General features: G+C 48.2%; 2 protein-coding genes across 9 annotated transcripts; one reads left to right on the top strand and one right to left on the bottom strand.

The window, feature by feature from the left end:
* Positions 1 to 2,676: 2,676 nt before the first annotated feature.
* On the bottom strand, positions 2,677 to 4,003 carry LOC134731620 (uncharacterized protein DKFZp434B061-like). The gene is made up of 2 exons (XM_063611087.1): positions 3,498 to 4,003; positions 2,677 to 2,770 (listed from the first exon to the last, which is right to left on the bottom strand). The coding sequence occupies exons 1-2, from the start codon at positions 4,001 to 4,003 to the stop codon at positions 2,677 to 2,679; spliced, it is 600 nt and encodes a 199-aa protein (XP_063467157.1).
* PTF1A (pancreas associated transcription factor 1a) lies at positions 2,814 to 23,374 on the top strand. Of its 8 annotated transcripts, XM_063611086.1 has the most exons (5): positions 2,814 to 3,475; positions 4,403 to 4,559; positions 20,386 to 20,450; positions 20,572 to 22,432; positions 22,832 to 23,374. In XM_063611086.1, exons 4-5 carry the CDS (start codon positions 21,661 to 21,663, stop codon positions 23,032 to 23,034), a joined length of 975 nt encoding a protein of 324 aa, XP_063467156.1. In that variant the 5' UTR covers positions 2,814 to 3,475; positions 4,403 to 4,559; positions 20,386 to 20,450; positions 20,572 to 21,660; the 3' UTR covers positions 23,035 to 23,374. The 8 variants fall into 8 exon arrangements, with proteins under 8 accessions (XP_063467156.1, XP_063467155.1, XP_063467150.1 ...); XM_063611085.1 differs by lacking the exon at positions 4,403 to 4,559; XM_063611080.1 differs by lacking the exon at positions 4,403 to 4,559 and having other exon boundaries at positions 20,018 to 22,432.
* Positions 23,375 to 25,692: the final 2,318 nt, after the last annotated feature.

Genomic DNA, 25,692 nt, shown 5'->3' on the forward strand with positions numbered 1-25,692 from the left:
GTCCTTGGTCTTTTGACCATATTTTAGCCCAAGGAAAATTCTCCCCATAAATGGCACACATGAAGCTTTAATCACTGGGTTTGACCCGGTACTAACAGAGCTTCCTTAGAGATCTCAGAATAGGTTCATTAATTAAAACCGCATGTACCTTTCCAAGATGATTCTGTCCCAGTCACTTCTTTCCTGGGATGGAATCACCCCATTTTGGGCCCAGAGGCAGTGAAGAACTTAAATGTCATCAGGGAGAAGTGTTGAATGGACCACTCTTGTCTTTGATAAATTTTGCTCTTGGCTGAAACTTCTCCACCATAATGTTTAGATCAGACAATGAAAACAAAGGAGAAACAGTCAGGTATCCTTAAGACATTGTATGACTATTATTTAGTAAAAAATTTTCCCACATTGAATTGAATAAGTAAGTTATGGAGCAGATTGAGAGAAAGGTATCTAAATGTCCATTCAATTAACTAAACTTTATTAGACACTGTCACTGTGCCTTCATATGTTATTTTTATTACACACACGCGCGGGCGTGCGCACACACACACCCTCCCCCGCCAAGCCCCCCAACGGAAACAAGCACACACCCTGGACGGGAGGTATTAAAAAGGTGTGATCCCCTTGCTTTTAGCTTTGAGCAGATGGCCCATGGTTTGAGGCGGTTGCCTCCGCAGGCTCGGCCTTTACCTTCAGCACCAAGGCCAGCGCACCTGGCTCCACGAGGCTCCCAGAACCTTCGCCATTCCGGGACTCTCATGCCCAGAACTGCAACAAAAAAATGTTATTTCTCAATGAAATTCACCTTCCTAACTCATGAATTGCGCTTCATTCATTGCTTTTCACGAAGTGGTCATTGGTACCAACAGGAAAAGTGTGAGACAAGGAGAAAATGTCCAACGTATTGGAGACCTGCCCCCTTACACACATGCATGCACGCGCACACACACACAACCAGATGGTCCACATGTTGGTTGAGTTTTCCTCTCCTCACTCCTCAGGGACCCAGTCCCTCTTTGCACGGGGAAGCAGTTAGGGAGAGCATTCCTTTCCTCCAGTACCAATAAGGAGCGATTCCTGTGTAAGGATTGGGAGGGGTGGAACACCAGTGCTCAGGTCTCTGAGTTTCTAAGGTTTGTCCTCCCACGGAGGTTTTTAATCCTTGGGGCTTATGTATAGTTTTTGACTTTAAGGCACACAAAGACAACCTACCCAAAAGATTGCCATTCCCAATTGAAGTCCTAATGAAAACAGCCCCGCGAGGAAGACATATCAGACATTCGTTCCCATGTCATGGATGAGCCCAAGAGGTTAAGCTACTTGCCCAAGATAACACAGTGAGTCAGCGACAAAGACGAACCCCAAAGCTGGATTTCCAATATTCTTTTCTGCTTGTCTTTCCTCACTAAGATGCATATATTTACCAACTGTCACCACGATCCGCAGTTCTTCGCCCCTCCCTCCGTCCCAATTATCTAGAAACAAAAAGAGTAGAAAATCGAAAATGAGATGGAGGTCGGCAGGGGCGTGAGGCCACGGATGGCTGCTGCTTCCTTGCTCCCTTTTTTTGAAGCCAGAATCGACACTGCTCTTGCTCGATGACAGCCCCTCGCCGGAGGCGCGGCTCCTGGCCTCTGCGGGGGTCCGCGCAATCCGGGCGCCTCCAGCTGCCCCCCTTCTCCGAGGGTCGCAGCCACAGAGCGCAGGCCCAAGCTGGGGCAGACCAAGGGCGGCCGGGGTGCTCGTGCCGGTGCCGGCATCACTGCCGGAGCCGCCCTGGACGCACTGCACCCAGCGCTGCTTCTCTCGCTGGTCCTGTGCCGATGCTCCTCCCGATGCTTGGGGTACCGCAGGGAGGCCGAAGGACAACCGGGGAGCCTCGGGGCCGCGCCTGAGGCCCAGAGTCTGGGCTGTGCAGAGCGCAGAGCCCCAGCTTCCCCAGCTCCCTCCTGGATTAATGCTTGGTGCCAGGGAGAAGCGCAGGGCTCTTTCCGCCTCCTCCCCAAGTGCACCCGGGCGCGCTTCCATCTGATTAGAATGTTTCTTCCATCTTATTAGAATGACAGTAGCTTTCAAGTCATTCATTATGAGAAGAATTTTAGTCTTAAAAGAAAAAGGAGTCCCACTGTAATTGTGAGTTGTAATAAATGCAAACTTCTGGTGCCTTCCTCTGCAGCATGGAAGACAGTAAAAAATGTGTCTCGTCCAAACGCACCCCCTCTCCAAGCCCATTGTGAAGTCAGTCGCCAACAAAGGGGACGTGTGAATATTCAACACCGACTCTTTCACTTGTTTTTTTCCCCCGGAATCCCTGAGTCGCCTCCCCCACCCTTTTTTTTTTTTTTTTAAATGGGCGAATACCTGTTTAAGTTTTAAAAACACATGGAAATTGCCCGCGAGCGACCATATAATTTGATTTGCCAGGCAATCTGCAGAGCGATCGCACGTCATTTATAATGTTCATTGAGCATTTTGCCTAATTGTGTCTGTCTCTGAAAGGGCAGCGCACCCCCTCCCGACCGCTAGCAGCACAAGTGGCGACATTCCCATGGAGCGGGCGCGCCGCAGCTTGCCGCATTCAGCGCGGGCGGCCGGGCCGCGCGCTTCCCCGCCCGGATGACCGGGCGCGCCTGACACTAATAGCTCACGGCTCAGGTACGAGCGGGCGCCGCATTTGACTCAATTCAATTCACAACCGGCCGCGCTTGCAGGTGTCGCCTTTTGAAACCGCCATTCAGGCGGCCGCTGTTCACTTCTCGCTGCGCCGCGGGTTCTGTAGAAGCGCAAGAATGGGGCTGATTATTCCCGTGCCCACATGCCGCCCCCACACGCCCCCACCCCCGTCCGGCGCAAGGCTTCCCTTGGCCAAAAGAGGCGTTTAATTAGTTCTGGGGCCGCGGAGAGCCAGCGTGGCCGACAAAGCCCGGCTCCCCAGGTAACCCGGGTTCCCTGCAGACCCGGGAGGGGGCGCGCGGGGCCGGAGCAACGGCCTTGGGCTGCGCGCTCCCTCCGGCGACACTGCCGTCCCCCTGGCCTCCGGCCCGGTCCCCCGCAGGCCGAAGGCTCATCTGCCAGGCTTGGGTGGCCCAAGCCAGCGCCGCCTGCGGTCCCCGAGTGCGGCTGGCTCTAGGGCCAGCGCCCTCTCCCCGCCTTTCAGTGCTCAGAGCTAGGCCAGCGGGAAAGAAGGCAGCATGGTCGGCAAAAGACAGGTGGCAGTGGAGGTCTTGCATGATACTTGTCCTTCTTCCCTGTTCCCCATCTTGGGGAAACATTGGAAACACTTTTCTCTTTATGCGCATTCGCGTCTGAGCACCAAGTGCTCCAAGCCCTGCGCGCACCGCCGGGCTTGGAAGGCGGCGAATGGCTGCCTCGCCGCCGCCCCTACTAGTGACACTCGGCCGCCAGCCCCCGCCCAGGACGTGCACATCTGCTGACAGCACTGGCCCGGGTCGCAGTCACCGGGCCACCCGCTCCACAGGTACAACCGCACCCAATCCAACCTGGCACTCGGAGGGCTGTGCGCGCCGAGCTGGTTTCGCGCCCCAGCGAGCCGGGCCTTCGGCTGCGCCAGGGCCCAGGCCGAGTCATCCCGCCGCTCGCGTCGCCGCGAGGCGGGACACCGCGTGATACCTTTGCCGTGGGGTGGGCGTCGGCCGCGGGGCGGAGAGCGGGTGTCCCACCTCGCCTTATCATTTGATTTCCGCCAGCGTCTGAGGACGGCGCACCCAATTCGTTCCACTCGCTGCGCTCTGTGAACGAGCGGCGGGGAGGGCGGGGGAGTCCGGGCTGGGGGAGGGCCGGGTGGTCCCACTCCCCCGCCCCCGCCCCCGCCCCGCCGGCCTCTCGGAGCACAAGTGTTGGGATTCCCACGGGCAGGCGTGCTCTGCGGCTGGAGGCCCGAGCGCCCAGGGCCCAGGAGACGTGGCGGACACAGAGGGGTTTGTAGACACGGTGACCTCCGCGCTCCCGCTCTGAAAGGGCCTGAAAGGAGCCGTTTATGGTGCATTACCAGTCAAGGGCTCAGGTACCAGCGCCTTGTGTCGGGAACCCAGGCGGCCGCCCGTGCTGCAGGTGTCTGCTATACAAACCCTGGGGAGGGGGAGGGCAGGCCGCCGGAGAGGGGGCCGGGGAGGGGCCTCCGGCCTGGCCTGCTCCTGCCACTCGCGCGGTTTCGCTCTTGCTCCTCTGCAGCCACAGCAGTCAGCCAGGGGTGGGGTGCAGACGGAGGTTTTAGGGGCCGGGACAGAAAAAGCTGCAGGGGCCTGGCTGCCCAGTCTCGGTTTGGTTTCAAGACTAACGGCAGCAGGAGGTCACAGGAGGCTTGAACCTCTCCGGGGAGGCAAGCGCTGTGCCGGGGCTGCTTGGGCCTCCAGAAGCCTGCCAGGATTTAACTTGAACTTCCCAGGTAGGCCTGCCCTCTCCTTGTCTATCTTCCTGTACAAAGAAGGGCCTGAGCCCAGGCGCATTTGGCAGCTGTTCCTGGTTAAACAGCAGTGTGGCCTCCTCCTCACTGACCTCTCCCAACGCCAAAGTCACTCCCTGCCCAGAAGAAACCACGGAAGGTACGTTAGCTTCTTTGGGCTGCACCAACAGCTATGCCTTTAGTGGGTCACTCCTGTACCCGTCTGTGCCCCCGAACGCCTGACAAACCAAGAAATTTAGCCCCCTACCCCCACCCCCTCAAGCTGGCTTCTAAAGCAAAACCTTGAAATGCTTTTTTTCCTTAGGGAGGAAATTGTGAATGGAGTTTACTCCCTAGGTAAGCCCCGAAAAGCCTTCACACGGCGAAAATACTGAAAAAGAAAAATAGCACAAGAAATACAGCTATAGTATTAAGACAATTTTAAAAAGAACAAGTCATGTTTAATAATAAGGCCAACTCGAAGAAAAGATGGAGACAGAAATGTTGGGTGTGTCTAAAGGGAACTTCAAAAGGTTTTAGAGCTTGTCTGTCTTGTCTAATATTAGCTGCAAATTTCCTTTCCCTTAATGCAAGGCCACCACCGTCATTACTTTTACATGTGTCATCAATTATTAGGATTCGTTTTTGACCAGATAAAAGAAAATGATTTTCTTAAAGTAATACAGAAGTTGGCCCAGGAATAAGGAAGTTGGCCAAGGATATGGAAGATGGGTGTGTGTCTGAAAAGGACTGTTTGCAAGGAGAATAAAGGGGAGAAAATAGATTCCTCACAGGGTGAAAGTCTTTCCCAGCTGCAAAAATAACGGAAAAATCACCCCTGACCTTTCTTTTATCACATTCACAACCCTACTTCTTAATAAGTTCCTCCAGATAGGTGTCTCAATCAAGTTCATTGCCTTTATTCAGTCTTCATCACTTTGCACCCCAATCTCACATTGAAACTGTTTTTAATCATTTTTACCAGCAATTTCCATGTCCCCCAATTTAGGGCCAATTTACAGACCCTAGTTTGCCTAAAATTGCAGTAACAGGCCCACCATTCATCCTGATGGCAAAAGCAGAATCCTTAGTATCATCCTTTCCTTCTCTCTTTTTCCAAGTCCCACATTCAATAAGTTCAGAAGTCCTAGTAATTCTCTTTCCAAAATCTCTCTCCAATCTGCCCAGTCACCACCCAGTTCAGTCCTTCACAATATCCCAGCTGTTCTGCTGCCACAGCCTTCTGCTGAGTCTCCCTGCCTGTAGTCCTGCCTTGCTTCCATCCATTCTCCACACCGCAGCCCCAAGCACCCTTTGTAATTGGTAAACTGGATCATGCTATCCCCCTAGGTAAAACCATTTGTTGGCTTTCTATTCCCAAACTCATTATATGTAAGTTATAAACATGTGCTGCTATACAAATCAGTTATATATATTATAAAGAATGCATAAGACACACAATTTTTCTAAAAAAAGATAAAAATATAGATGATAGTTCTGACAGTTTCTTCCTATACCCCTGTAAGGTTTATCCAGTCTGGAAATGACTATCTATATGATGCCCATCTCCATAACACAGTTTACAAGGTCTTCTTGGATCTAGATCCTATCTACATTTCCATCCTCACCATCCCTCTTTACTTCATCCTTAAGAAAATCCTTTTTTAAATAAACTTTTTTATTTCTTCAAATTTCATGATGATCATTCTGTTTCATGTTACTGTCTACCTCTACTCCTCATTTTCGCTCCTCCATATGCCCCATGGAAAAAAAGGATATGTTCTACCTACTGTTCTGTTGCTAGTGTTTAACGCTAGCAACAGACAGAACAGTAAATAGAAGAGATATTACAAGCACACTTCCCAGCACACAACAGGGGCTTAATAAATGTGTGTTACATACATGAACATAGTGCTTCTGTGAGGCAGCCACGTTTACTGTGAAATAACTTGAAATCAGAGAAAGCTGATCCATAGAAAATGAAAAGGATGAAGACGTGCAGAAGGAAAGAGAAAGCAGCACAGGAAAGACGGAGACAATGTCCAGGCATCTTTCTAGATCATGATGTGTTGACTAGTGTACAAGTTTAGCTGCTCTATTGTAAAAAGTTTACAAATAGGAGATACAAGTTTATTTATTTCTCATAGAGACAAAACAAAGCTGGGTAGGTATTCCAGGCTTGGTATGGGCTCTAAATGATGTGGGGGACTTCAGTTCCTTTTGTGTATTTGCTCATCTATCCTCAACATGTAGCTTTCAACTCATGGTTCATAGTGGCTGCTCCCACTCCTCCCGTTGACTCAGCATTCCAACCAGTGGAAAGAGGGGAAGTGACAATATAGGACATGTCTTTCTCCTTCAAAGATTGAGTCCCAAAGCTGGGCCTCATTACTGGTCACAACCCATTAATTAGAAATTAGTTTCATAGCCACACAGAGCTGCCATGGTGAGCAGGAAATGTAGTTTTTATTCTGGGTAGCTATGTGCCCAGCTAAAATCCTGGAGCGCCATTACAAAAGGAAGGAGAAAATAGCTATCAGGGGAGAATCTTCAGTTTCTACAACACTTGGCACTGCTGCCTCCTGAGGCCTCACTACATTCCTGCTATCAGATTCTAGGAGATGCTCTGTATCCCATGATGTATCCCCCTTTTAATGTTTAACTTAGTTCAAATTGGCTTTCATTACTTAAAACCAAAAGATTGTAAACAAACCTACAAAGGTACTGAGTGTCTATGCAATGACACTAGGTGCAGAATGCTACATGCACCAACCTAGGTATGTCAGGTGGGCTAGGTTTTGCTGCAGTAGCAACCCCCAAATCTCAGCAGCTTCACACAACGAAAGTTTATTTCTGGTCCAGATTACCCGTTCTATGAAGGTTTGCAGGGGACCTATGTTCATCAGAGTCACTCCAGGTCCCCAGCTGACAGATGTCCTGCCCCAAGGTGTACGTCCACAATCATTACAGAATATGGAGGCAAAAGAGATAAACTGTGCACTGGCTCTTAAAATGTCCTCCCAGAGGTACCATGTCATTTTCACACATCTTTCATTCACTGAGCATGTCATATGGCCACATTTCACCTTGAAGAGGGTAGAGAAGTGTAAGCTATCTTCTGCCTGGAAGAACTAGAGGGTATCTGTGGTTTGCTCTACTGGCTCCCACAACCTAGGTATGGTGGAAGCTTTTCTGGTTAATTTTTTTGTTGTAAAGCATCCAGAAAGTATAAAATCATCTATCTGTACCTTCCTTTCTTCTCTGCTCAAACTTGTCTAGCTGAAAAAGAAATGTACTAAGTCCTGGAGACCTCCAAGGCCAATGACAACATAAATCCCTCACATCATTTTAAATTTGAGCAGGGAAATATTATATAACAGATGATGCATTCTCAGCTTTGGTTCCATCTGGGACATTTTTAGGAGTCTCTGCATATATTCCTAGCACCATCTTGGATTTCTACAATGGGTTTGTACTCAGGTGTAGTAGATAACAAGCTTCTGAAAAAGAAAAAAGGCCAGGATCAGGAGTGGGTAAGGATACAGAAAGACATTCTACCATGGGGTGCACACAGGGAAATCTTGTTTCTAGGGCTGGCAAAGACTAAATAAAAGTGAGATTCAGTGGACACGAGGAAATCTCTGTATACCCCCGAAATGCCTTCAAATGACTGCACTAAGGCTCAAATGCCAGATTCAAAAAATCCCTTCCTGTGATTTACAGCATTACCTTTCAAGAACCCTAATCAAATGCTGGGGAGGGAATGATGTGGTTGCTCTGTGTTGCTCATACCTTAGGGGAGCAGATGTTTTCCTTTATGGCCTCTAGCTGAGACCAATGGCCCTGAAGTAATTGGCTTCTAAAGAGGGCAAAAAGGATAATTTGGAGCACTGGGCATTCTTTGAAGACATAGGTCTTGGTGGGGCATCCATGTGTTCACCATGAGGCCACTCCATGCCTGGGATGGGGCTGGGGTGTGGAGGCGGGACTAAGAAAGTAGCTTGCAAAAAGGCACACTGGAAGGTGCAGAACCCAGGCTGCGCTTGGGGCTGAGCCCCTAACATCCCATGGATTTGCTGGGGATATCCATGAGCTATTCACAGCTCTAGGCTGTTGTAAATATGTTCAACCTCCCAGAAGCACATTTCTGCCCCTCGTCTTGTGGTCACATTTCCTCAGGACTGGCTTAGCTCAACATTGTTCCTTTTTTTTTTTTTTTTTTTTTTAACCCCCCGAGATAGAGTCTTGCTCTGTTGCCCAGGCTGAAGTGCAGTAGCACAATCTGAGCTAACTGCAACTTTCCCCTCCCGGGTTCAAGCAATTCCCCTGCCTCAGCCTCCTGAGTAGCTGGGATTATAGGCACACGCCACCACGCCCAGCTAATTTTTGTATTTTTCGTAGAGATTAGGTTTCACCATGTTGGCCAGGCTGGTCTCGAACTCCCGACCTTTCTGCCTGCCTCAGCTTCCCAAAGTGTTGGGATTACAAGTGTGAGCCACCGCTCCTGGCCAACATTGTTCCTTTTTTGAAGCTCTCTCTGTCCCCTCATTCTTATACCGACTTATACCTCAATATAGCCCTCACTGAACTGGATCATAATTACTCACTCCTCTCTTTACTACACCAAGAACATGCTAAGGGGCAGAGACTGCACATATTCATCTCCGTATTTCCACATATATAACACAGTCACCTGAACGTGGTTGATGCTCAAAACACATTCCTTAAAGCAATAAACTAAAACAGCGTGATTTGACATTTTCTCAGTATTTCTGTGTTTATAGCTTCATATATAATTATGAAAAACAACAAGATTATTCAGCTTAAAAAATACCTAAGTAGTCAGATGTGGTGGTTCATGCCTGTATTGCCAGCACTTTGGGAGTACAGGGTGGGTGGATCACTTGAGCCCAGGAGTTTGAGACCAGTCTGGACAACATGGTGAAACCCCATCTCTACAAAAATTAGTCGGGTGTGGTACACATGCCTGTAGTCCCAGCTACTTGGGAGGCTGAGGTGGGAGGATGGCTTGAGCCCAGGAGGTGGAGGAGGCAGTACGTCATGATTGTGCCACTGCACTCCAGCCTGGGAGACAGAGTGAGACCCTGTCTGAAAACCAAGCAGAAAGAAAACAAACTTAAGTGATTGTTCAGCATTATATAGAGTAGTAGTTTCCAAAGCAAATAAGATGTTCTGTTGAGGTGCAGGAAGAATTTTAGAAGTTAAATCTTTACTCACCTTCTTAAAATTTCTTTTTGTGCATGTTGAAAAATGTACCCAATGTATTACTACAGTCCTATTTGTGTGAACTTAAAATTTATAAATGTACATATATTCTCAAGAGGTCATACTCAAAACTGGTAATGATAAGGTGCGTTGGGCACAGCTAATCTCCATCTCCCCAATACACACTACTTTTCTCTCTTTCTTTGATGACATTCCAAGTTTTAACTAGAAACATGCTGGGTATATACCCAAAGGAATATAAATCATGCTGCTATAAAGACACATGCACACGTATGTTTACTGCAGCACTACTCACAATAGCAAAGACTTAGAACCAATCCAAATGTCCAACAATGATAGACTGGATTAAGAAAATGTGGCACATATACACCATGGAATACTATGCAGCCATAAAAAATGATGAGTTCATGTCCTTTGTAGGGACATGGATGAAGCTGGAAACCATCATTCTCAGCAAACTATCACAAGGACAAAAAACCAAACACCACATGTTCTCACTCATAGGTGGGAACTGAACAATGAGAACACTTGGACACAGGAAGGGAAACATCACACACCGGGGCCTGTTGTGGGGTGGGGGGAGGGGGGAGGGGGGAGGGATAGCATTAGGAGATATACCTAATGTAAATGACGAGTTAATGGGTGCAACACACCAACATGGCACATGTATACATATGTAACAAACCTGCATGTTGTGCACATGTACCCTAGAACTTAAAGTATAATAAAATATATATTATATATATATATATATAAAGAAACATGCCTAACAACCTCAAGACTGTTTGTCTGCGTCCCTTGCAGCTAGATGTGGCCATGTGATAGCTCAGGCCAATTGACGTGACCAGCCTCGATGTAAGCAACCTTCAGGTCATGTTCTTAAAAGGAAAGAAGGAAAGTATGTCCTTTCCTTTTTCTTGCTGGCTGGGATGTAGATACAATGGTAGGAGTAGGAGTAGCTACTTAAAATTCAGGGATGGAAGCCATGTTTCAGGAGCATGTTTCAGAGCAACAAGCTGCAAGGAAGCTGGACCTCCAACCCGTGTAGTCATCATATAAACTTTGGATTGCCTATGCTAAACTATTACATGAGAGAGACATAAATGTTATATTTTAATCACCGTTATCTTTAGACATTTGTTACAGAAGGCAGAACACTTATCCAAAATAATGCAAGGTGTATAGTCAAAAAAAGAACTTTTAAGTTGATATAATGAAGGCTCAAGGTGAAAGATACCAGTGGAAGAGAACCCTCCAGTTCTTCTTTGAACCCCTGTAATATCACTTCTCATGCATGCCTTTTTCTTTTCTTTTTTCTTCTGTACTTTATAGACATTTGATAAAAAAAAAAAAAACCTATTGATTAGCCACTGAGTGTAGGGGAAGCAAGATGGGAACTGGCATTGATTGAATGCCTGCTGTGTATCAGATGCTTTACATAAATCATTTGCTTTACTTTCCACAACAATCCTTCAGGTAGACATTGTTATTTCTTCCCCTTTCACTAGCCAGTGAAACTAAATCTAAGCAAGATCCAGGAACAAATGACTATAAGGACATCTGAGCAGATATTTTGATCTGAATTCAGATCATGTGGGTCAAATGTCCATGCTTTTCCATTCTCTGCCCTTTCATATGTGTTTCTTGCCTTTCCAACTCTTCCTTTTGCATCTTCTCCCTCTTATTTTACTTCACTTCCTTTTTACTTTCTTTCCATGTCCTCTTTCCTCTCTGCTATCTACCTCCTGAAGCCAAATATCTGTATTTGGTAATCATCCGGAACAGTATTTCTCAATCATGACTTTAATATGAGTATATATTCATATGTGTACAGGTGTGTATATTTTCGTACACATACACATATATATGTATTTGTATAAAATCTCCATAGAGATTACTTAAATTGTACACAAATAAGACTGTAGTAATACTTTGGGTACATTTTTCAACATGAACAAAAAGAAATTTACACATTCATAGAAAACAAAACAGCAACAAATAAAAACATTTATGGGCTCTCAGTGTTACATTCAATTATTATTCATGTGAAATTACTTAAGTAATGTACTTAAATTACTAATTAAATTATTAATATGAAATTACTTAAGTAATGTACTTAAGTAATACGTAATGTACTTAAGTAATTTCATATTAATAATTTAGTAATTTAATTATTTTAATTATTACAATAATTAATTTCATATTAATAAATTAATTAGTAATTTACAAAAACTCAGACCATTAGAATAAACTCTTTCTATGTGCTGCTCTTGGATAACTACAAAGCCAAACAAAATTTAAAATGAAAAAATTCTATAAAGCAACAAAATTCAAATTAACCAGCATTTAATATGATAGATAATATGACTCTGTTGTAGTCACATATGCCACCTACAAAGCTAACATGGTATCAGTTCACTGTGTGCCATGGGATAGTTCTACCCCAGTTTAATTAAACTACCATGATAGCTTTGTCTGTCTAGCTTGTTGTGTGGCTATTTCATCTTTTCTAGGCACAAGCACAATCTCTGTGTGTTTTCTTTGGCCTGCAGTAATTAAAGTTGCCTGATTGGCACCCCCTAATCTTAAACACGAATGGAAGCCCAGATTCGGGTCCCATGTCCCGTGGTTGGACCAAGTCCTACAGTGCTCATCTAGATGTTCCAACAGACGCCCATACTTCATTGTCATTATTTTTTAAGATTATCATCTAAATGATGTCACAAAATTAAAAAATTGTTGTAATAAAACTGTGGAGCTTTCATTGAAGAAATATGGATCCAGAAAAATCAGAGGCCCATGGAAATGAGAAGTCCAACGATAGGTCCCGCCAGGAAACTCAATCCCAGTAATGGAGAGTCCCCTCGTTATGAAGAGAGAAATGGCTATAAATACGATTCACTGGTTACAGAGGAGTGAGCAGATTGTGAGGCAACTGTGTCCCATAACAAGCCTGGCTTATCCTTCAGATAAGAAGTGAAATAAACACCCTTGGCTTCTCTGCAGGGCTGGGGAGAGTGAGGGAGTTAGAGGGGGAAGCTGTCTCCTCCTGGACTCCTACACTCAGAGCCTTGGAGTCAGTCTACCTGTGATGTGGAGAGGGACACTGCAGAGGAGAAATGAAAAGCATTGGCCTGTGGGAACACCCACCCCCCACCACCCTGAGCACCTTGCTCTGCCTCAGCACAGATAATTCTCTTAGAGGACTAGACTGTGTAAGTGAACTACTTTTCTTTTTTCTTTCTTTCCTTTTTTGTTTTAGAGACAGAATCTCACTTTGTTACCCATGCTGGAGTGCAGTGGTGCATTCACAGCTCACTGCAGCCTTAACTTCCTGGGCTCAAGCCATCCTCCTACTTCAGCCTCCTGAGTAGCTGGGACCACAGGCATGTGCCACCATGCCCAGTTAACTTTTTTAATTTTTGTAGAGATGGAGTCTCACTATGTTGCCAAGGCAACTCCTGGGCTTAAGTGATCCTCCCACCTCAGCCTCCCAAAGTGCTGGGATAACAGGCATAAGCCATCATGCCTGGCCAATGAACTACTTTTCTGGCCCCCACTTTAAAGCCAGGGGCATTAGCAAAAATCTGTAACTAGATCTAATCCTGACTGCTCCAAAAGTCGTGAGAAGAGCTAAATAGAGTTGTGCTGCATCTTCCAGTATGGATGGTGAATTAAACTCAGTATTTGTTGATATAGTCGTTGATACTGTTCACTATGAATCTAGGAGTTAGGATGGGGTGGCCAACACCAAGAATGACTCCTGTGTGATTAAGCAGGCTCCTACTTCTCATGATGACTTAACACATATCCATTCCATCATGTATTGAGCACCTACTACTAAATAACTTATTAAGCAACTACTACTATGTGCCTGGCACTGTTGATGTGCTTTATATCTGTTAACTCACTTAATCCTCACAATAACCCAATGAGGTAATATTAGGATAATTTGTTTTTGCATATGCAGGAGCAGAGGCATGGCTAGGGACATGCAGCTGCCTATTTCTTGAAAAGCATAAGCAGAAAAACCGTATACTTGAGTTTTTAGGCAGTTTTCCCAAAAACCTAGTTTCTTGGCTAATATTGGGCACTTTTGTGCTTCAACCAGGTGTGGTCTGGCATATGTTTCTCCAAGCACAGATTAACCCAGCAGATGAAGAGTTTTTTGCTCTAGACAGAATTTTAAGGGAACAAGAGCGATAATGCCACTGCAGTACACTAACATCTTCAGAACCCCTGATATGAGTGAAAAGTGTTACTGATAAGAGGTAGAAAAATTTGGAGGGAATGAAAGTAATGGCTTACCAAGCAGAGAATAAAGTCAGACCACAAATAGAATCCAAAGGCAGTCAAAGAGATACAGAAAGCATGAACTGAACTGTGAGTTCTCAGATGGAGTGAGTGGTGCTCAATGAACATGAAATTACCCAACAGTAAAGCCATGTGACGAACAATCATGCCACCATTAAAGCCTGCCAGTAAAGAGATGGGGAAATTATGAGATGCTGTCCAGTGAAAACTAAGATATAGAACTAGAAATACATGGAAGAAAATAGACCAAAATGTTAATAGTCACCTGTAGGTTGTGCAGTTGAAGAGAATGCAGAAAATGTGGTGGTTTTCATGAGTATTTAGTAATTTTAAATGTGTTTTACATTGTTGAATCTCTCTAAACTTTATTCGATATTGACTTCATACAGGAAATAGCATTTCATCCAATGCCATCCATTTTAGATTATTATGGAAGGGAGTCACCAAGGTTACTTGGCAGCCCCTGCAAGCCCTTGTTCCCACCTACCACCTAGTTCTTGCTGATATTTTAAAATGGCACAAGCTATGATCCAGATCTCCAGAGGGCTCCTCCAGGGCTTATATAAAGAGATAATAAACCCCAAAATTTTTCTTAAAAAAATATGTTCATTAACTTTTAAAAAATTTCCTGCATAAAGGCATACAGAGTGATATAATGGACTTTGGAGACTCAGAAGTGGGGTGGTGGGAGGGAGGCTAGGGATGAAAAGCTACGTATTAGGTGCAACGTACACTACTTGGGCTACAGGTGCACTAAAATCTCAGGATTCAGCACTACACAATTCATCCATGTAACCAGAAACCACTTGTACCTCAAAAGCTATTGAAATAAATTTTTTTCAAAAAAGAATGTTCAAAATAAATACAATACACAAAGAAAAAATATTTTTAAAACAGGAAATACATACCCCCCCAGAAGTCGGTACTGTCTAAAAGCTGCTGTGGTGAAGCCTACCTTATCCACTCGGTTAGTCAATTAACCTATATTACTGAGGCCTCACCATGAACCCACTAAATGTGAAAGTCAGCCAAGTTCAAACTCAAGCAGGTTTATCTTCAAAATAGCTAGAAGAGAAAAATTGGAATGCTCCCAATATGAAGAAGTGATAATTGAGGTGATGAATCCCCCCAATTAACTTGATTTGATAATTGCACTTTATATGCTGGTATCAAAATATCACATGTGCTCCATAAATATGTACAATTATTATGTATCCATAAAAATTAAAAATATTTTAAAATTTTTAAAATCCTGCATATATGTTCACATATTTTAAAAATCAAAAGATACAAAGGAGTATACAACAATAATTCTATCCACTAACCACTCAGTTCCTTTCTTGATGCAATAATCGCATCAGTTTTTTGAGTATCCATTTAGAGTTTTGTTTTGTTTTGTTTTTGAGACAGAATCTCACTCTGTTGCACAGGCTGGAATGCAGTGGTGCAATCTCAGCTCACTGCAACCTCCACTTCCCTGGCATATGTTTCTTCAAGCACAGATTAACCCAGCAGATGAAGAGTTTTTAGTAGACATGGAGTTTCACCATGTTGGCAAGGCTGGTCTCGAACTTCTGACCTCAGGTGATTCACCTGCCTCGGCCTCCCAAAGTGCTGGGATTACAGGCATGAGCCACTGCACCCAGCCCATCTAGAGATATTTGATGCCTACACAAACACGCTTACACATATTCCCTGTCTTCTTTGTTAAATGCAAGAAGGAACATACTAGTCACTCTTGCTTCTTTCACTTAACAATACATCTTAGAGATATTTCATATCACCAAATTAAAAAAAAAACTCATTCTTTTTTGTGGCTGCTGGATATTCCATTATACAGATGCACCATAGTTCATTTAAGGCCCTACCAATGGACACGAAGACAGAAAATATGTATAGCTTTGACAAGAAACAGAGAAAAAAGTTCTTGTTTCTATTAAATTCATTGTTGTTCTTTCCACTGCTCACTTTGGAGGCCAAGATACAGACATCCGGTAATAAGGACTTGCAGTGTTTACATGACTAAAGTTGCAGTGTTTACATGACTAAAGTTCAAACACCTTGCCGAATAACAAAAGTGAAGGACAAAGCTCAGAAGCTTTGCTATTCATCAAATAAACCCTGGCATGACAGAAAACGCTTATTTGGATAATTATATCAGCATTTAGGTGTTTCTCACTTTAAAGGTTAATGTTTAACAAGGAGAAATGCAAAGGCAAGAAGGAATGGTGCTGGGCATTCAGCCTGTGGGTCTTCTTTGTATTTTGCCACAGATACGCGCCTCCTACCCTCATTCTCAGTGGGAGACAGCCCGGCTTTATTTATGTATTGTTTTTAGGCTGAGCAGCCACTGAGTGGAGAACGTCTCATAGGAAACCCTCGCACGTGATGCTAAGATCCCCACTCCCTTGTGCTAGAAACCCACTTATTTCCACTTGTGGCTCCATGTCCACTCCATAGTGCCAGCATGTCACTCCAAGCCAGTTAGCCCTTCTAAATCTGTTTCCACCTGTGAATGACAAAAAGCAATCTGCCCAAGCTGGGCATGGTGGTGTGCACCTGTAGTCCTAGCTACGAGGGAGGCTGAATGGGGAGGATCCCTGGAGCCCAGGAGGTAGAGGCCACAGCGGGCTATGATCACACCACTGCACTCCAGCCTGGGTGACACAGTGAGACCCTGTCTCAAAAAAAGAAATAAAAATAAAAATTTAGTAAAATACCTGCCCAGTTCATCTCACAGTTCTGTATTAGGAGCTAATAAGCTAATGCATGTGAAAATCATATTAAAGCAACTACATTCAACAACTTCTTCAGAAAAAGGGGGGCTGGGCAAAGTGGCTCACATCTGTAATCCCAGGACTTTGGGAGGCCAAGGTGGGAGGATATCTTGAAGCCAGGATTTCAAGACCAGCCTAGACAATATTGCACGTAAGTACAAATATGCCTTTGAAGTGTGAGGGAAGCAGGGCAGGAATCTGTTCTCAGCAGCCAGTGGAGCCAGTACTGGGCTGAGATGGATAAGACTGGCGTTAATTTGGCTGTTTATGGTGACCCATGCCTGTAATTCTAGCACTTTGGGAAGCTGAGGTGGGAGAATCGCTTGAGGCCAGGAGTTAGAGGCCAGCCTGGGCAATACAGGTAGACCTTGTCTCTATTTTTGAAAAATCTATATTTAAAAAAAAATTGACATTAATTTTCTGTGTGACCTTAGGGAAGCCACGGAACGTCTCTGGGCCTCAGAGGCCTTTCAGCATGAACCTTGTGAGTGTATTTTCCAAATCTTTTCCTAGGAGTACAGGGATAAAGGGTGGACCAATGAGGGTACCTGGCCACTCAAGTGGGGAGAAGAAAGATATCTCAGGTAAGGAGTGGTGACAGGGACAGAGGAGAGGAGAAACCACCCACCTGCCATCACCACTGCATTTCTGAGACGGGGGAGGGAACAGTTTGGGCCATGAGGAATTAACATGGACCCTTTCTCAAGGTAGGAGCAGACTGCGAGCCACATCCACAAGTACCTGCTTTCAGACACTAAGGAGGTGTGTGGGATACTGTGGGTGAGACAGCTGCATCCTGGTTTCTGCAGGGTGAGGTTCCTGCAGGAAGGATACACACCCAGCATCATGCACTATGAGAATGTTCCATGGGGAAGCTGACGATGGAGAGCCGGGAGGTGCCATTCTTCATGAGTGGCCTCTGCCCCAAGTTCATCCTGGACAAGGCCAGGGACCTGGGCTCTAACCCTCTAGTCATTGTTCCTAGAAGCTGGGAAAAGACTCTGGAAACGTTTGATGGGAAAGAAATGAATAAATATTCAAGTCCCCAAGACTCCTGAGGGGGAGAGATAGCTGGAAGAGAAAGAGAGAGAGAGAAAGCATAAGAGAGCGCAGCATGGCATGGTGGCATGGTGGCTCATACCTGAGGTCCCAGCTACTCAGGGGGCTGAGGCAGGAGGATCCCTTAAGCCCAGGAGTTCAGGGCTGCAGTGAGCTGTGATTGAACTGCTGCACTCCCGCCGGGGTGACAGAGTGACACCTGTCTCTAAAAATAACGAGAGAGGCAGAGACAGAAGAGATGAGACCAAGGCTCAACATCAATGGCCCTGGCCAGAAGGTTCTCCTGCAGCTGAGAACCTAGGAGATGGGACAAGACCTACTAGCAGCCAGAAGGAAGCCTGGGAATCTGCCAGGCCCAAGGCAACAGGGTGGCACTGAGCCCCTGATGAAAGACTTGAAAAAGTCTTGAGGTCTCACCAGGGATTGGCTCTAGAAAGAACCAAGTGCTCCTTCTGCTGCCCACCACCAGGGATGAGATACGGTTCTATAATGAGGCAGAGCTCTTTAGAAGGTTAGGGTGTGGCAAGAAGCAGCCTGAGCTCGCTCTCTCTCTCTCTCTCTTTCTCTCTCTCTGAGACTCCTGGGGCCTTGTGACCAAGCCCCTTTCCAGGCTCCCCAACTGCCCAGAGGATCCAGGGGTGCGGAGGGCATGACTGGAATGAGAGCGGGGGCCTCTAGCCTGGCAAGATAAGGCTCAGTCTTCTCATCCAACCTGTTGCTTCCAGTGGCAGAGGGCAGCCATCCACATGGTCGTGACCCCCAGTGACCCAGAGAAAATTTCCTTTATTAGCAGAGAAGTCTTTCTTCTTTTTATAAGAGAATGATCATGTCTTACTTAAAGCCTGTGTGTGTGTGTGTGTGTGTGACACAGTGTCACTGTCTGTAGGCCTTGTCCTAGATTCTCAACAAGGCCAGTATGCACACAGCTAGCAATTCTCTAAAAACTTCCAGGGCAGTGGAGGGAGGAGGAGGAAGAAGGGTAGGAAGGGCTATGTCTGAAACAAGTGAGTACGTTTTCTGTTCCTCCTACCCCATGCTCATTCATGCACCCCTAGGAGCCACCCAGAGCCTGCATGCTAGTTCTGCCCCCTACATAAGACAATAAGCTTCCTACCAGCAGTGAATTTCCCATGAGCTCACTGGGTGCTCAACGTGAATTTCTCTGTAACTCTTCCACAAACTCATCAAAAATGTCAGATGATTTTCTGTGGAAGTGGATTGCTAAAATCATATTGAATAAAAAGATACCCATATATAGCCGGGCACGGTGGCTCATGCCTGTAATCCCAGCACTTTGGGAGGCCAAGGTGGGTGGATCACTCGAGGTCAGGAGTTCCAGACCAGCCTGGCCAACGTGGTGAAACCCCGTCTCTACTAAAAATACAAAAATTAGCCAGGCGTAGTGGCAGGCACCTGTAATCCCAGCTACTCGGGAGGCCAAGGCAGGAGAATCGCTTGAACGTGGGGGGTGGAGGTTGCCAGGAGCCGAGATCGTGCCACTGCACTCCAACTTGGGCGACAGAGCGAGCCTTTATCCCCCAACCCCCACCCCCCCAAAAAAAGAAAAAAAAAGACCCACATATTCACACTCACTCCCCTGACTCCCAGTCCTCCACCTACCCACATGTCCATGACACACAGTTTCTCAAGAGCCACCAGTCTAGAGAGCCACCAGAGAAAGTCTTTCAGCCTCTTGAAAAGAGACTTTGTAGGCTCAATTCTAGTATTCTCTTCAGTGGATAGTTGTCAATATTTCCCATAAGGCTTTGAAGCTGGGTAATTTGTTACTCTTGCATGTCTTCACATTGACCCATGGGCACGGGCATGTTTCCACTTAGTTTGTCTACGTGAGGAAGGGGAGGGTGCACACCACTAGCTGGCTAGATCTCTGGCCTTGATACACACACACACACACACACACACACACACACACACACACACACCTTCCCTTCCTTTGTGGTCAGAAAGAGAAATCTAATTGCAGAGAATCACAGCTCAGGCTCTATCACCGGGAACCTGTCCATATTTGCCTTTAAGCATATGCAAATAGTGAACGACTCCTTCACTATGAAGACTGAGAAACCAACACAGGAAAAAACTACTGAAAATCAGTCAATCCTTGGGTTAAAATTGTTTGGGGTTGTTGGCAGTTCAAGGTAAGACAATCTCTGGCCTTCTAACCTTATATATCTTTTGGTTTAACTCTTTGGTCTCAATTCAGTTAATTACAGTGCAATGTCTAAAACCAAGAAGCGTATTTAAATCACTAATCTGAAGAGGCATGACTTGGAATTTGAGAGGCGTCTGAATACCCAACAGAAGCCTCTAGTGAGACAAGTGCCTGAAAAAGGAAGCGGCCCAGGAGGACGACTTCTTTCAGTCCTCTGCAGAGAGAATACGCAGGATGGCTGCGCTTCTGAACTCTCCCGGGGTGGAAGCTGCAGCCTGGCTTTTAACCGGAATTGCCCAGACCTTGAAAGTGTTTCTTTGTTGCTCTTAAAAAGAGGAATTCACGTTGCATCGCAGTCTGTGATAAAGTCTGTCTTGGGGCAGAGCTGCATACGTTTTGTGTTTTGTTTTTTTTTTCAGAAAAGAAAGGTCGAGAAAGAAAAAAACAAGTCATTCAGGGATGGTCCCGGTGGCCAGTCGGAAAGGTGAGAGACTCGGGCTTTGAAAACCATTCACAATCTGCCCTTTAACTTCAATGCCCTCCCTCCGGACTGCGCCGGAGCAGACGATTCAATTGACTCCTTTTGTATCCGGTTTATTGCTCAGAATCCCTAGGGTCTAGATTTGCTCTCAGAAGAAACGCGCCCCGCTGAGCCGCTCTCGGAGGCAGCCCCTCCCGTCTCCCCATTCCTTTCTCCGGGCCGGGGAGGGCAGGGGAGGCTGCCACTGAGCCGATGTCGCTGGGGACCCGCACCAGGCACCAGAGCCAGGCTCCGGAGCGGCGTCCCACAGGTGCGCTCCCAGCCCCCGTGCTGCGTCTGGAACGCCTTGGGAGTGGGCGCGGATCACCTTCCAAGGACACCCGCATATACTCTGCAAACTGTGCAAAAGCCCTTGAAAAGTCCAGAGATGGGATAGAAGACCCCAGCGGAACCCAGGCCGGAACCCCGCGCACCTCGGATAAGGGGGTAGCGGAAAGCACCCACCTGGCCTCTGAGGGCAGTACCCTTAGATTGCCCAGGCTGCCGCGGAGGAGGACGATCGCCGCGCGGCCTCCGCTCTCGCCGTCTGGGCCACCGGCGCGCACCCCTGGGAACTTCTCTGGCCGCGTGTAGACGCGGCGCGCGGCTGCCCCAGCCCCAGGGCAGAAGGACCCGGCTCAGCGCGAGCGCGGGTAGCCAGCGAGCAACGCGGGACGCAGGTGCCCCTGGAGCCGCGCGCGGGGCAGGTACAGAATCCAGTATGCGGAGGCAGAGGAGAGGGAGGAAAGCGGTGCGAGGAGCCCCGGGCCGCGCGACCCCGCCTTTTCCTCGCCCCAGGAACTTCCAAAGGGAGCAAAACGCCCCCCACCCCCGCCCACCGCCGAGCCTCCGGGCCCCCTCGCCGCCGGCACACCGCGCTCTGATTGGCTGGCGCGGTGGGTCCCTGGCACGCGCCTGTGGATGTTGTTATAAGAATCCTCGCGTGCCGGCCCTCAGCTCCAGCAAGTCCTCCACAGCCCTCCCCAGCGCAGCGCGGGCGCGGGCCAGAGCGCAGCGGCCGCGGGCACTCCAGGGAAGCCCGGGGGCGGGTAGCCCAGCGGCTGCCTAGCTGCCCCCAGCCAGGGCCCCGGGAGGGAGGGGCCCGGACGGGCCACCGAAACTTACCAAGAACACGCACAGCCTGGCAGTCCCGCTGCCCACTGCGGCGGCAAGAATGGACGCGGTGCTGTTGGAGCACTTCCCTGGGGGCCTAGACGCCTTTCCTTCTCCGTACTTCGACGAGGACGACTTCTTCACCGACCAGTCTTCACGGGACCCCCTGGAGGACGGCGATGAGCTGCTGGCGGACGAGCAGGCCGAGGTGGAGTTCCTTAGCCACCAGCTCCACGAGTACTGCTACCGCGACGGGGCGTGCCTGCTGCTGCAGCCCGCGCCCCCGGCCGCCCCGCTAGCGCTCGCCCCGCCGTCCTCGGGGGGCCCCAGTGAGCCAGACGGCGGCGGCGGCGGCTACTGCTGCGAGACGGGGGCGCCCCCAGGCGGCTTCCCTTACTCGCCCGGCTCGCCGCCCTCGTGCCTGGCCTACCCGTGCGCCGGGGCGGCAGTACTGTCTTCCGGAGCGCGGCTGCGCGGCCTGAGCGGAGCGGCGGCGCGGCGGCGTCGGCGGGTGCGCTCCGAGGCGGAGCTGCAGCAGCTGCGGCAGGCGGCCAACGTGCGCGAACGGCGGCGCATGCAGTCCATCAACGACGCCTTCGAAGGGCTGCGCTCGCACATCCCCACGCTGCCCTACGAGAAGCGCCTCTCCAAGGTGGACACGCTGCGCCTGGCCATCGGCTACATCAACTTCCTCAGCGAGCTCGTGCAGGCCGACCTGCCCTTGCGCGGCGGTGGCGCGGGCGGCTGTGGGGGGCCGGGCGGCGGCGGGCGCCTGGGCGGGGACAGCCCGGGCAGCCAGGCCCAGAAGGTCATCATCTGCCATCGGGGCACCCGTAAGTGCTTCCGCTCCCCAGCTCAGGGAGAAGGGGTCGGGCACTCGAAGGCTCCGGAGGGGCTGGGGGAGCTGACTGCCAAGCAGACAGACGACCGACGGATTGTCGGTGGGCACGGGCAAACTTGAATGCGAGCTCACGTTTCTCGGTTTTTGGTTTTTTTTTCTGCCACGTCGACCGCGGCTCTCAAGGGCGCGCGTGCCGGCCAGACTTGCAGCTCCTCGGATTCCTGGGAGGGGACGGTGGGGGCTTGAAGTGTGGTGGAAGAGGGTGGTTCCAGTATAACCGAAGGACACCTGCTCAGTTGAGGTGCCCAGGAAAGGGTCCTAAAGGACCTGATGGGACCAATGGGAATGTGGTTGGATATTCACAGTCTGTTTTCTCTTCTTACCTGTCCAGGGTCCCCATCCCCCAGCGACCCTGATTATGGCCTCCCTCCCCTAGCAGGACACTCTCTGTCATGGACTGATGAAAAACAACTCAAGGAACAAAATATTATCCGAACAGCCAAAGTCTGGACCCCAGAGGACCCCAGAAAACTCAACAGCAAATCTTCCTTCAACAACATAGAAAACGAACCACCATTTGAGTTTGTGTCCTGAGAAGTCCCAGACTCGGCTGAGGATCTGATTATGTCTCTGTGCATATTGTACATGTAAATATCTATAATGTAAATGTAATTTAAGAATCAAATTTTTCTAATGGCAATCAACTTTATTATTTATCTATTTATTCTGTTGAGTTGATGAAATAGATGATTTCTTTTTAAATATATAATTTATATAATTTATCTTGATTTTCTGAAAATATGCAATAGCCTATGATTTTCCTGAACTCTGTGTTGTTGGGAGAACTCTGGCCAGAAAACGTCCTGCTTATTTATTGCCAGATATGGTTTATTTCTAAGCGTTGTCAATAAATGCATTTACACCTTTTCCTGAAGGTTTTTGAGTACATGATTTGATAGATAATCTTTAAAAATAATTAACTTAGTAAAAATTAACCAAACCAGAGACTCAAAGTGTAGCTCTCTAGTAAGAAACTACATTTCAGATTTAGCCTAAAGGTGGGTAGGTTAGAGGATTAGATCTTAACTTTCTATGACAGCACTTCATCTAGGTCGCCTGCCCTACATAGCAACTTTTGTCTGTATTTTTAGCCCAGCTTCCAAACACCCTATACAAATACATCCTGGAGTATTTATTGTTCCCATTTTGCAGATGGGAAAGCTAAGGCTCAGAGACGACATTTGATTTACCCAAGGTCACCCCTACGTTGTCTATTCCTGGTGTATAAAAGTGAGCGCGCGGTGTACTGTGGGAGCAGGGAGCTAGTGGGCTAAGGGAATGGGCCTGTCTGCTTCCACTGGCTGGGAAAGGGGCTACTCTTGAGCTGCCGTGTGACCAACCTCTTCGGCAGCAACAGCATCAGGTACCTGGAACTCAGGCTTACTCCTCACAAAGGAGATGGGACAGGCTACCGTGGTGCCAAAGCCTAGAGACCACATGGAGGCCACTCAACAAAATCCAGGGTCTTTTAGGTAAGGTAGGAAAAAGCCGCCCGCTACCCCTGCCACCTTCGCAACAGGCTTACTTCTAAAACTGAGTTCGTTTTGCCTTCAACAGAACTTGGCCCTCCTGGGCCAGCAAACTGGGGAGAAGGCGAGCCTGAGGCAGGGGGCGTAGGGTCGCCCCTAGCGAAGAGGAGAAGAGCGAGGGCGCGGCCGAGGTCGCTTAGCCAGAAAGCCTGGGAGTCCAGGCTTGGATTTGCCTCCTTTGTGGCCAAGAGCGCCTCCTGGGCTCCCGGGGCGTCCGCCCCTGCCCGCCAGAGCCGGGGAGCGCGGCACTGGGCCCTGAGGCCTGGCGCGCGCGCAGATGGCGTTGGCGCGAGCGCGGACTGGAGACGCGCTCCTTGGCGTGGCACCGTAGCCGCGCGCGGCGCAGGCCTGGCCAAGGCGGGGTGTGGCTCCGCGGGCCGCAGCGGAGGTACAATTGCCTGGTGGGCGAAGGTACAATTGCGGATAGCCTCTACTACTCACGGCCCTGCCGCAGGACAATATGTTGGCAGCATGCTAATTGCTTTAACCTAGTTTCAGATCCACCGAGGGGTTCCCCGCGCGCCGCGAGTGCCATGGACCTTGTCCAAGAGCAATTAAAGCGAGGCCGCGAGCCCGACCCCGCAGCGCGGCCTGGCCAGACACGCGGAGATTCTGGGTCGCAAGGCTCCCGGGAGCCCCTTGGCCGTGGACCCTCTCACCCCTTTTAAGCCTTTTCGCCCTCTCCCTCCACCCCTCCTAAAAGAAGGTTTCACACTGGAGACAGAATTTCAGAACTAGAGAAAATAATTCGATTTTGTCCTTTATTAGGGCCTCATTAAACACGAAAGTTGCTTTTGCACAAATGCTTCCATCAGGCATGTAATCTCATTACACTCATTAGAAAGTCAAATGTTTGGCCGACTTCAACTTAATTATAAGTTATGGAGGTATTGTACTGTTTTCTTCGGCTGTGTAGACCTGCGTTTCTGTTGGATTGGACAGTGTGGCACTCGCAGTTAAAACACTGCAATCATTGTGATGTGGCACCTTTTATTTTGCGTGCCACTTTTTTTGCGATTCAATGCCTCAACACAACCTTTAGTGCGGTGCAGATGAAGCGGAAGAACCGAGCTGAGCATGCAAAACACCAGGGTCTCTATCTTGTCACTCTCTGTCCTGACTTGGCAAGTCCCTTTAAGCACAACCTTCAAAGAGACTGACAGCTTCTTTTTATTTACTCATAATCCATTCATTCTAGTGTAGCAATTCCTTTTTTTAAAAAAAATGCAGCAGTAAAGGCAGAACAAACGTATCATTTCAGAGTCTTCTTTGGCGTCAGGGAGGCCCGAGCTGCGCTGGGTGCAGGGGCTGCTCTCCTTGTGGCAGAGCCAGGCTGGGGAGCCTCTGGCCCTGGGCATCTCTGGCCAGCAAATACAGCCTGGCACTGGAAGGATCATGTGAGGGCAGTTTGAGTGACAGGTATTCAATGGTCCTTCTAAGTCCACACTTTTCGTCCAACTTTTTAAAAAGATGCATATGAAGATAATTGAGTAAGCCAAACTCCTGGATGGCTATGGAGAGTCTTTGCCCAGCCCGGCCCTTCTGAACACCCATCAGCTCCTGCGCTGAAACCCAGCCTGGGACCACCAGGGGAAAGAGTTTAAAGTCTGCCCTGGCTGCCCTTGTCCATTTACCATAATAAAGAAGCTGCAAGCCCAGTACA

The sequence above is a fragment of the Symphalangus syndactylus genome, chromosome 10 (genome assembly GCF_028878055.3).
Source record: "Symphalangus syndactylus isolate Jambi chromosome 10, NHGRI_mSymSyn1-v2.1_pri, whole genome shotgun sequence".
NCBI classification, from domain to species: Eukaryota; Metazoa; Chordata; class Mammalia; order Primates; family Hylobatidae; genus Symphalangus; species Symphalangus syndactylus.